The sequence below is a fragment of the Ceratosolen solmsi genome, unplaced genomic scaffold, assembly GCF_000503995.2.
Source record: "Ceratosolen solmsi marchali unplaced genomic scaffold, CerSol_1.0 scaffold53, whole genome shotgun sequence".
Classification (NCBI taxonomy): domain Eukaryota; kingdom Metazoa; phylum Arthropoda; class Insecta; order Hymenoptera; family Agaonidae; genus Ceratosolen; species Ceratosolen solmsi.
In genome coordinates, this window is record NW_011948441.1 from 2072608 (window position 1) to 2084924 (window position 12317).

The following is a 12317-nucleotide window of genomic DNA, read 5'->3' on the forward strand; positions in this document are numbered from 1 at the left end:
GAGCAGAGCTTTATTTGTCCCACATTCCACCGACACCAAAATAGTAAACTATATTATTATATTACATTTATTACAAAACTAAATGGCTATGGATTGCTTCATTACTTGGTTTACACATTCTTACATAATGTCGTAGCAGCATGATTGAAAGAGGCAAGCCTAGTAATTATAAAGTTATTTACGCGCTACACGCCAATTCTACGCTGTTCTGATACAAAAGGAAAACAGATAGTATTATTTACGTCTTTTTGAAATACATGCATTCTCTATTTTAAATATTTCATGTTTCTAAATTATGTCACGGTTGCAATATGTTCTTTTATCGAGTAATATCTCTTTATAGATAAATGTATGACGATAACGCATACAGCTCTTTTTTTTTTTTTTTTTTTTTTTAAATAAAAAATTGTTCGACAGTTTGTTATTAATATCATTTATTATCATTCGTGGTCCCATGGTGTAATGGTAAGCATTCTGGACTTTGAATCCAGCGATCCGAGTTCAAATCTCGGTGGGACCTTGTTTTTTCATTCCTGTTTTCAAGCACAAATTCAAATTTATTTTATGTTTTGTATGGATCATGAGCTTTTATTCTTCTTATAATACTCTAATAAGGTAATACTTTAAAATACGAATAACACGCAATTAGAATTTACAAGCCTACGGAATTCTGAATATAATTTATACTGCACTCATCTTTACCAAAAATCTTTCACGTCAAATGTATCGACTCGAGAGCACCGTAATTATTTCTTTTCTCTTATATATAAAAATACTATGTAAAAGAAATATAGAATAAATATATTTGAAAGAACTTTCAATGGAGATGGAAATATATAATTTTATACGATTAGAAATATATAATTAAAAATTCTTCGACCATATTAATCTTATTTTTCTGTACAAATTGATACAAAATTGTTCTTAAACACATTTTTCAGTCCGTAAAATAATCTTTACATCCAAATATAGTGAGTACTGGTATAAAGATTTCTGTTTAATCGAAATTCGATTTCCATATCATACATTAATATATTGTCATTTAAGAAAAACTTCATAAGTGCACACGCTCTTGTAAGATATTACAAAAAAAACAAGTTCAAATTTAAAATTTTGCAGAAATATTAATTATAATTGCCAAAAGATCTAAATTTAATGAAAATCGCATGAACATTAATTTTCTAATAAATTGTAAAAGTATTCAAAGAGACAACTGCTTAAAGAATTACAAGTGTTCTACTACTTTTTGGTTGTAAAAGTAATTGCTACAAGCAATTAGTGCGTTATAAAATTTATGCATTTAAGAAAATTATATGATTTGTTGAGACATAAGTTATATTTTCATTTTTTATAGATAATTCATAATTTTCCCGCGAGTGATTCTAGAAATAATGACAAATCTATTTGTTTTTCTTGTATATATATTTCTTGATTTAGTATGATATATCCAATTGAGAAGAAATTACAGTGTGACATTATGTAATACAGCATACGTAATAAATTCAGTAAAATATCCTCTGAAACGGAACCTCTTTAAATTACAACTTTCAAGGTATATCTGACAAGATTCACTTTTATATTGAATAATATTTTCATAGTTTCAACTTTTTATTAACTCTGCATTTATAAAGAAACGTATTAAATATAAATAGATTTGATTGCACAAATTTTCATTTTCTTTAACTGTTAACATTAATATTATAATTTTACAAGGAAGTACTGTTCTCAACTAAATTTTAATTCGCCATAGCGTGATCATTTATAAAAAACTAATTTTATTCCGTATATAAATGGAAATATAAAGAAAATCTAATTGTATAAGAAGTTAACTAGCTAAGCAAATAGTAATTAGTAGATGCAAAATAAATATTCTATTTTTTAGTCGCGTAAATTTGTACTTTGACATCACAGTACGTTCCTTTAAAAGTAGTATTATGTGCGAGTAAAATCGTATGTCTTTCCGAGAATATAATTTAGTTATCACAGAATTGAGCGTTGCCAAGTGAACGATTGCGAAAATTTAGATTTTCTCATGAAATATGCCCCTAAATAGCCCCCCCCCCCCCGACCAATATATACATGAAGAAGACATGGATCAATAAAGTTAAAATCTTGATAATACATCTTTATTAGTTCATTTTAATTATTATTTTAAACATCGACTGTTTATTCCTATGTAATCTAGCATTTCAAACGTAGCGATAATTACACTTGAGTTTTTTAATATCTCGGTACTACAATTCAATGACGGAAGTAAGGTGAGTGTAAATAATGCGGCTCTAGTTCAAAATAAAAAATGTTAAACGAGTCGCGGCTGGGCAAATAAAAAATGTGGCAATAATCCCGTAGCATAAAGAATTCAGTGATAGTACGCGGCGAACAGCGATAATGAAAAACAACGGCACGATGGTGACGTTTCATGGATGTGGAGGCGGGCGCGAAATCATGAGTGTGGGGGTGGTCAAAGCTCGTCCATTTGCTAGAGACCCGGTTCTTATCAACATCTCACGAAGAGCAGCTTCAAGCCTAATGCAATAAGAATAAATAATATTCACGAGAGTCACGTAAGCCGATAGCTTATATAAATAAAAATAGCTGGTCGCAATTTGTTATCAATAAAGGGACTACGCCCAACGGAAATTCCATTTTCATGGAAAACTCGAACATTGTCTACTCCACGATATATCTACAAATATTTCGAAAAGAGGTTCAACATTGACAGTACATCGAATACTTATGTAACCTTCACGAGCTCTGCCTAGTACTCACATTTTCTTATACCGATGTCCCACCGCTTTTCCAAAGTTTCTGCCGGTTATTCGCCAATCGAACTCTAGCCTCACTAGTCTCGAACCCTCGATTTATAATGCACATCGTAAAACCTACGGAACACACATCTTCTTCTGAAAATTCGTCGATATGCTTATCGACACGAACTCGTAACATCGATTAAGTATATTTGGAAAGTACTCGAGCTCTATGGTGTTATCTCTTCAGCGACCGTATCCGCATAATTATTAGCCGATAAAGACTATTTATAAAATAATATGTTCGTGTACTTTTCATAAACAATCGTTAAATAGCCGTTGGGCTGTTGTATTTAATAATAATTTCTGCTTGCTTGAATAAATAATCATTGAAATAATAGTGCATATCACCCACATCAAATAACTATATTATAAAACTTGATAAACATTTGGCTAGATAAAATTATTTTTATTTTATTTGTAAACATACGATTTTTAAAATTGAGACGATATTCGTAATAATTACAAATTGGAATAATAGAAATTTAATTTTTTAGAGAAAATATAGACATAGCTTCATAAAGCTGATGATTATTAAAAAGGGTGTAGCAAAATTAACGTCTGAAAGCAACAAAAACAAAAGTCCTTTCAACGATTTTGAAAATATTGCAAAAGTTCGTATATGCAATGATCAATGAAATACCTTGACGTTTTATAAAACGAAGTTAGGTGTAAATAACGTTTGAATATTTTTTATAGATAACGATTCCATACAAAACTCCAATACATATTTTGATCAGTTTTACCTCAATATCTTCCTATAAATTGCCATGAGCGGAGTTCGGCGAAGTTGTTGTTACTTATCGAGATATCGTTGGAAACGCAGCCGTTGCATATGTAGGCGCCTAAAAACTTCGTTGAGAAAGAGTCGCTGCGGAAAAGAGAGAAAGAGGAAAGTATGGAAGAAGAGAGAGAAACGAGACAGACATAGAGAGAGAGAGAGAGAGAGAGAGAGAGAGAGAGAGAAAGAGAGAGAGAGACATAGAGTATTGAGTAGAGCGTTAAGCTACAATGTGCTACGTACCTAGAGCTCGTCCTAAGGCTAAAATTGTGCATCAGATTAGCGTGCGAGCTCGTGTTTCAAAAGTCCTGAGTCCTGTGGTGAGAGGGGAGAAAGAGCCCTGGTGGACGTAGAGGTGTCGGCGGTGTAGCGCCTCCAGGTCCTCGCGATTCCTGACGCTGCAATAGGACAGGACGGAGGTAGGTCGGAGGTGGGTAAGGGGATGCTTCTCGGCGCCGCGGTCGCAAATCATGATGGCGGGCAGTTTGTGGCGTTAGCTCCGACCGGCGGAGAGGTGGCAGAGGTAGAGGCCCGACTTGCTGCTGGTTGGTGCATGTCAGCTCCGCCCCAGCAGGATCGCGATAACGACCACTATTATATTACTCCCACGCGACATCGGCCCGTGCCCCCCTCCTCGTACGCTTGGTCTGGCGAAGGTCCTTTAAGCCGAACTTCGGCTCTTAGCCGCGACCCGGTTGCCTGCGCGGGCGCAAGTCCACGACTGAGCTGAGCACGATCCAGGACCTCACCTGCTCGCCGTGCCCTGCGGATCTTCCTCCAGTGGCTGATTGACGGGCCGCGGTCTTTTATTCTAATCCTATTTCGCCCGATGATTGAAACGTTCGTATTAATTGCGGCCCTCTTCGTTAGGTTTACGGGGGAAAATCTACCATTCCCCATTTATCTATTTATTCCTTATTTCCCTTATTCGCCTTCTTTTTCCTCGTCACATCTCTTCTTTAAATATTGAGGTACTCCTGCGATTTTCACTACACCTGTGCATAGAGTCTGACCAAAGCCCCCTCTGCCCTCTTTTGCTCGCCTCTCAATTTTACCTTCGCGGCAATTGCCTTGACAGATGCTATGGGCCCTCTCGCGTAATTAACTTGTCGAGGGGTTTGGCGTGGTAAGGGGCAAGAATTGAGAGAAACCGAGATAACCTGGCGCTCGTTGGTTCACGATTGCATTGACTTCGTGGACTTATAGGTGGACTCGGTCACCGATGCCGACTATCGATCCTAGAAAGCAACGATCGAAGATCAAATGGATGTTCGGTGGCCGATTCGAATGAAAAGCCGCTAGTAATCTTTTAAATTTCCTCTTGCTCCATTCCTCTTAACGAACTAATTGAACCGAAATTCAACTAACTTAGCTTAATTACAAAGTGATATTTTATATTCAGTTTGGGCTTAAAATCTATCGGGAAACAATGCCTCCAAGAGCAATCCTTATTAGTTAAGCTGATGTCTTGAAATGGAGATGAACAATTAAATTGTAATTAGATAATATTAAAAAAGTGATACTTCATCTATTATCAATCAGTAAATACACATTTCTTTGATTTCAATGAGATATAGAATATTGAATATAGATTTAATATATATTTTTTTCTCGTAATAATTGATTTTACAGAAGCAAAAAACCATTTTGATTTTAAAAATATATTTAGTCATTATACAGAAAGAAATTTCTAGTTGAATTTCAAGCTATTAAATCTATCGAACATGTTAATAATATTTTTTTTAATTAATTTTATTAATCTTACAGTTACATTTCGTTCATCGTTATTTTGAAACAATAGATTTTTAATTTACCTATACCTAATTAAGAAATAAAGTTTTGTAAAAACTTTATATATTTATATTAATGCATCGCTTTACACGAAATATTTTCTAATATTCTTAATTATGTATTTTGTTTATTGCTAGAATTTAATAAAATACTGCACATACTTCATTTTTCAATAATATCAACATAAAATTCAACAAACTTTTAATATTCGTATAATTTAATTTCAGAAAATTATAAAAACAGAAAAATAGTATTTGCTAGACTTTGTTATTTTTTTAAGATTACAAGGCGTTTCAATAGTTTTCTTTTTCTTTTTTTTTTCAAAGCTCGATAAGCTCATTAATTTTCATTCTATGGATAAAATCGGAACTACCATTAAGAATGATAATGTGTTTTAAAATACGATTTTCATTAAAAATTGTAATGTGGATGAATTTTAAACGGAACAAAATAAATTGTCAAGGTATTCTTTATTATTACATTTTCGATGAAGATCTAAAATATTTATGACAATACTCCAAACTGTAATATTCACAGAAAATAGCGGATGAATGCTTTTCTTAATAGCATCATTAAAAATTAAATAAATACCAATTATTATCATTTTACATTATATTATGTACGCTAGGCTTCCATATACGATATTTAGGCACAAACATAAACAAATATTTACAATTTCCTTTCTAAGCGCCTATAATAAGCTTAGAGAAAGCTAATAAAAAATGCACGTACAGCCTAGTAAATTGTTTTGACGCAGTCAATTTCAAATTAATTAACTTGAAAATACAAATAAAGAACATCATCAAATTAAAACGCATAAATGTACGATGAAAAGCGCTTAAAAAATACAATAACACCGGCATTGATCTCAAATTTTTATAGGTGGAAATTAATGTTATTAATTTAGTCAAATATAAGCATATCACTATTTTTACAAATTCTTCAACTACTTTATTTCCTAAAACTGAATAAGAAGGTGAGGATTACGTTCGACAATTGTAAAAAAAACATTAAAGACAACTTACCTAGAGAGATAAACAATTGATACTTTTTTCAAATATCTTAACACTAATATTACAAGAATTTAGCGAATGAATGATGAATTGTAAAATTTCGTGAAGTTAGGTGTTTCAATTCGATCTTGAAACAGGACTAGATGAAATAAGGAAATGCCAGCAATGTAAGATTTTAATACAGAAATAGTCATGCCCACCGTAAATTTAAGTTCGATTCAACATGTGCGCAACCGAGATTTTGAACGTAATGTTAAAGACGATGAAGCACTCTTCCTCGCAATCCAAAAACAAGAGAACAAACGAGTGAATAAAGTTAAGGCAGACGGGGCAGGAGGCAACGAAATGGCCTTGGTTGAGTCCAAATGCTTGGCAACTCGTATCTCGATAAAAAATCCAAGTCCTCTAAGTGCGCAAGCCGTACGAAGAAGAGTTTCTTACTTTGGTTCAAGCTCGAGTCTCGCTCTCTCGGAAATTCTTCGATCAAAATGTAAAGGCTAATTCAGTCAAGGAGTGTAGCTTAGCCTTGATATATAAGTGTGCATAGCCGAGCACAGGGATCGAGCAGCTTCGAACTATTCTCCGCTCGCTTTCCCCCTTCGACGCGTCGCGTATATAGATAAAAGTCGTGGAAGCCAATTTACGTGTCAGTTTGTCAGGTTGTAATTTCAGCGATAGAGGCGCGTTGCTTGCCCCCCCTCCCGCCCCGCACCGACCCACATCGTTGAAACCCCTTGGTCGGTCGTAACCCACGTACGGCGAGCGCTGAGACTTGGTTGCGCGCAAAACGCACAAAAGGAACGCCCGGCTTTGGTTTCCTTCGACAACCAACAGATAATTGCGCGGCCGAAAAACCACTCGATTTCAAAATATGCCGAGAGCCCCGCGGCGCCCGCGCCGCGATAATCGCAAGGCGACCATTTTTTTTCCTGTATAACTCGACCTGCTGTATACATCGGGTAGTCTACGTTCACGTCCCTTCACCTCACCATACCTCGCCGGAGCTCGCCTCAGTTCGCCACACCTCGCCTCACCTCGCATCTCACCGCGTCGGCTGTAGACTGAGGAATCGATGATCCTGTCAGTCGCATTATATCGCTGAACGCTCATTATATGAATTACCTGAACAGGCTCTTTTTCTCAAACCATTATGATACATTTTTCTATTCTTTTTAATTTTGGCCTTTTTTTCACTCTATACTTATGTTCGTATTTTCTCTTCGACCGACAAATTATCTATTCGAGATGAAATCCCGAGGATTTCGGCTATTTACAGAAACGTGGCGCTATTAATATTCCTCATTGCAATCGTTTAAAACGGCGGATGAAATTTAGTTAAGCGCCTCAAAAGTTCGTTTCACAATTGTATTGTTAGTGTGTCGAAGTAAATGGTTAATGGTAAACATAATAAATCATTTTTTTAAGCTCATCGACTTAAGCTTTATCGTTAAAAAAGGATAAATATACAATCGCTCCCTAAATACCTATAAATATTCATGCAACACGTAATGACTAAAATGTCGCTTACAATTGTCAAATCTTTTCTAATATAATATTTCGCTAGTGTACAAATATATAAATATTATATAATGAATAGTTTAATACTCAATTCATTCGAATAAGGAATTAATCCAATCGTACTCATCCGTATTATTTACATTGTTCTTTTCTACATTATTTACATCATTAGAAAAGCCAGCCAAGAGTTCTTCCAACTGTAAATTAAAATCTTCTTTTTCTACTAACTCCTGATCAACTACATAATCCTTAGATGAATTACTTAAAGCTAATGTTGAATTTACATCTAGTTGATTATTATTATCAACATCAATATTTGCTCCATTGGAATCCATTAAGTTATCATTTGGAAATTTGGACTTTACTAAAACATTGGGACAGCATTCTTTTACATTCTCATTTATGCTTAAATCTGGCTTTTCTTCTTTTTTTATAGTAGCACACATTGGTTTCATTAATTCCTGGAAATCAAACTTTTCATAAGAACCTAATCTCTTCTGTTTTCTAATTAGCAGTCTTAATCCTTCCTTTGATCTTTCATTAACTACACTCAACTTGGGTAAAGTACATGCTAATTTATTACCTTCAACAGGTATTAAATTATTTACTGATGCAATAGACAGATTTGCAATATTTTCATCATTTTTTAACTCTTTTCCAGATTCAGCATGTCTATCATTATTAGTATTTTTTTTAATGTAAGTATAACCTTTTGGAACATGCCTTTCTAATGTATAGTTCACATTTTTCAAACACACAACTTTTGGTTTTAAATTTGTTCTATTATTAATATTATTATGTACAGATAATTCATTTGGCTCAATTAATACTGAATACAATTCTTGAGGCTGCTTTACATTTTCTTTTGTAAGGTTAGGCATCGATGTAGGCACTTGATCCTGAACAAACATCGTACTGGTTCTATTACAATTGACACCTTTGCTGCTAGATGATTGCGATGGTATATAAGATGATAAATCAGGCAATATATCTTGATCATTTTTTGTATACTTTAGTACTGATTCATCCCAAGTACTAGACCATTCTTTCCCCACTGGTCGATTAATAAATATAAGGTTTTTATAACCAAATGGCCATGTACACTGTAGAAGAATTAAAAATAAAATTACCAATTAATTAAAATTATTAATTAATTAATTATTATAAAATAAAAAGTAAATAATCTTACATTCTCTGTGGCACACATCAATACAGCTTCTTGAAAATTGAGTTGGAAAGATTTAATTCTTACTTTATTGCCACTTTTCAAACATAACGGGCAAAACTCATGCATGCTAAAATTTTAATTAAAAATCACTTAAAATATGTAAATTGTAGGTTATAAACTACTAAATAACTCAATATTTCTTGATCATACTTTAGCCATCCAAAACGTAATAATTTTCGAAATCACGTCAAATGATATCATCTTAAAAATACAATAGTTAATTAATGTTACTATTACTACATAAATGATAAAAAAGCACGTGTACTATTTTACAATGCGATATTGTGAAATTTTATCAACACAGAATACAAAAATTGTATATAGTGATTTGCCAGAAAACATAAAATGCGTTAGTTGCTATTATTGTTGTTGTTGTTGTTGTTACCGTTATTTTAACAATAGTTATCGTTGTCGTCGTCGTTGTTATTATTGTTATTATTATTATTATCGATGTGCATGCATTGCTTGAATGTGGCAGAAGTAAATATGGAACTGTGTTTAGTGGAGTATGAAAAATTTTAACAGCTAGGTGGTGCACAAAATCAATGAAAGACCTTTGCGCGGGACGCTTAAATAAAGAAAGCCTTGCTATAAATTTGACTTCTTTACAATCTTTGCAATCAATAACGCATAAAATTCTTATATGTAAATATGTTCACAAAAATATTTATATGTCACTATTTTTTAACATGAATAGCATAATTTATAATATGCTTAATTTACTAATAATGTAAGTAATGTTATTTCGACAACTATATTATGTTGTATAACAGGTGACTGGATACATTTATCATTCGGTTATTGTTCGGTTATTGTTGTTTTTTGTTATTAGTGTTATTGTTCGGTTTAAAAAAGTTTCGTAAATAAGTGAAATAATTTTTTAAATAAATTATTGAAAAATTTTAATAAAATAAAACGAATTTTTTATCACAACAAATTTTACGTGTGAAAATTTTATATTGCAGGTTTTAAACTTCTATAATTACCTCCATCCAATTTACAAATATTTCTATACCTTTATCTGCAGCAGTAATTAATATGATATTTATTAATGTATACATTTTGACGTATTTTAAATATCATATGTATTATATTTATACGTTTATTATGTAATCGATATATTTATTTATGACACATTTAATTATACTTTTTCCTAAGTTCAACAGCTACATATTATACAAACATCTGTTTGTTAGAAAATTATAGTAATTATTACTTAAACGTGCAAACAATGTAATAACTATTTTTTTGTTACTTTAATAACAAATATTATATATGTATATAAATTTAATTGTTTATAATAAAATTTGAACAACAAATGTTGTATTTAATAACAATCTATGTAGATTAGATTATATATAAGTAAACATGTTATTCGGAAAACCGAAACTAATAATAAAGATTGTAGAATGTAACCACAATTTTATTATTTTATCTAATCCTACTTGAAATTATTATAATATTTTCTTAAAAAATGTTGATATTAAATTATTAAGAATTGTAACAAAAACAAGGGTCTATGATTATGAATTAATTAAAAATATATATATATAAATGCCCATATATAATGAAATACGGACAATTACTAACGGGCAATGTATGTTATAAATCATGTTATTTTAAATTTCCAAACCATATACGAGAATAAAGTAAATAAAGTAACAATATATACATTTATTAAAAATATTAAATACATTGTGTAAACGTACAATAAATGTCACGTATAATTTAAGTGCTTGGAAATATAAATCATAGACATTAATAATTAATGAATAAAATTTTTATTTTTCCTTAATTAGGATTATTTAATTTTACTCAAGAATACATAAAGTAATTAAATCTTATTTAATTTCATGTTACTCTTTAATGAAATAATATATACTATACTAATTTGATTATTTATTGTGTTTGGTGATAATTTATTTAATTTTTGCAGTCAATAATTACGACCGTTTTCATTTTATAGATAATAAAAACTTTTATTGTTAATATCTATATTTGGCACAATTTTCTTTATATAAGCATATTCATATATATAAAAATACATTTTATAAATTTTAATGTGTATCAATATTTATCAAATTTCAGTAATAAAGTAATTAGTTAACTATGATTTGTGTGATGTTATTATAACAGAAATGAGAGTGTGTTCCCATACTCATAATAATTTTCAGTGAACAAGTAACATATTAAAATTATTGTGATTAATAAATACATCATTATAAATCGAGACAAATTTATATTATACATAAGTTATACGGTACAATTATTTGAATGATTCTTTTTACACACAATCATAAGCTGATTCATTTACAATGTAATCGTATAGTACATTGTCGTCATACATTACATCGAAATTGTAAAAATCTGTTTATAAACATTTATATAAAAACAAAAGGCAAGTTTGATTTGACATGCCATAGTTTGGAATTTTTAATTTCTAACATAAATAATAAAGTTGCATTTTATAATGTATACTTACAAAAGGTATTCATATGCTTTTCATATCATAATCAAAACATGTTATCATCAATAACTATGCTCTATATAAATATATATTAGAAGCATGAAATTTTATAATTTGCTGAAATTTATATACAACAAGTATAATATATATAATACTATATAATAATTGGTATACAATATTAATGCATTGACATAGTATACATAGTAATTACTGTAATAAGTACCAAATTACGATTAATTCTAATATAAATAATTGTAAATTACAAAAAAAATTGTTTCTAAAGGAGAAATATTTTTTTAACGTTAAGGAAAAAATTAGAAACAATAAATAAGAACAATCATATTTAATTCTCTATAAGAATAATTACGTTTTGATTACATCATTTAATTAATTCTTATAAATATATATATTAATCATATTTAAAATTAGTACGTCTTTATCTTTAATTCTGTTATTCAAATTTAAAGACAAAAAAATTGTAAAAGAAACTCGTCAAAACAAGAGAAAGTTTTAAACAACACGAACTCCGAATCAAATAATAAATGAATAATTCGCAAATCTATCATCCGGCTTATGAAAACACACGCCAACACAAATGTATTTAAATAATGTAACCAATTTTTATGTAAAAAGAAACTCAATTAAATTAATAAATAATATATATAAAAAAAAAAAATTATCCCATAAACTTTAATCCTGTTATTATGTAGAA

At 30.8% G+C, this 12317-nt stretch overlaps 1 protein-coding gene and 1 non-coding gene across 2 annotated transcripts; one reads left to right on the forward strand and one right to left on the reverse strand.

The window, feature by feature from the left end:
* Nucleotides 1-448: 448 nt before the first annotated feature.
* TRNAQ-UUG (transfer RNA glutamine (anticodon UUG)) lies at nucleotides 449-520 on the forward strand. Its single transcript has one exon. It is a non-coding gene; the product is annotated as a tRNA-Gln (tRNA).
* Nucleotides 521-7889: 7369 nt separating this feature from the next.
* On the reverse strand, nucleotides 7890-9561 carry LOC105365715 (uncharacterized). Its single transcript, XM_011503948.1, has 4 exons — nucleotides 9524-9561; nucleotides 9289-9339; nucleotides 9100-9205; nucleotides 7890-9013 (listed from the first exon to the last, which is right to left on the reverse strand). Exons 3-4 carry the CDS (start codon nucleotides 9202-9204, stop codon nucleotides 8003-8005), a joined length of 1116 nt encoding a protein of 371 aa, XP_011502250.1. The 5' UTR covers nucleotide 9205; nucleotides 9289-9339; nucleotides 9524-9561; the 3' UTR covers nucleotides 7890-8002.
* Between the last annotated feature and the right edge of the window lie 2756 nt (nucleotides 9562-12317).

What these genes read in the sequence shown, in the direction of transcription:
- LOC105365715 (XM_011503948.1), bottom strand. Translation starts at nt 9,204, where the DNA reads ATGCATGAGTTTTGCCCGTTATGTTTGAAAAGTGGCAATAAAGTAAGA. An exon ending in TGATGTGTGCCACAGAGAAT is followed by an intron (nt 9,014 to 9,099) that starts GTAAGATTATTT and finishes ATTCTTCTACAG; the next exon opens with TGTACATGGCCATTTGGTTA.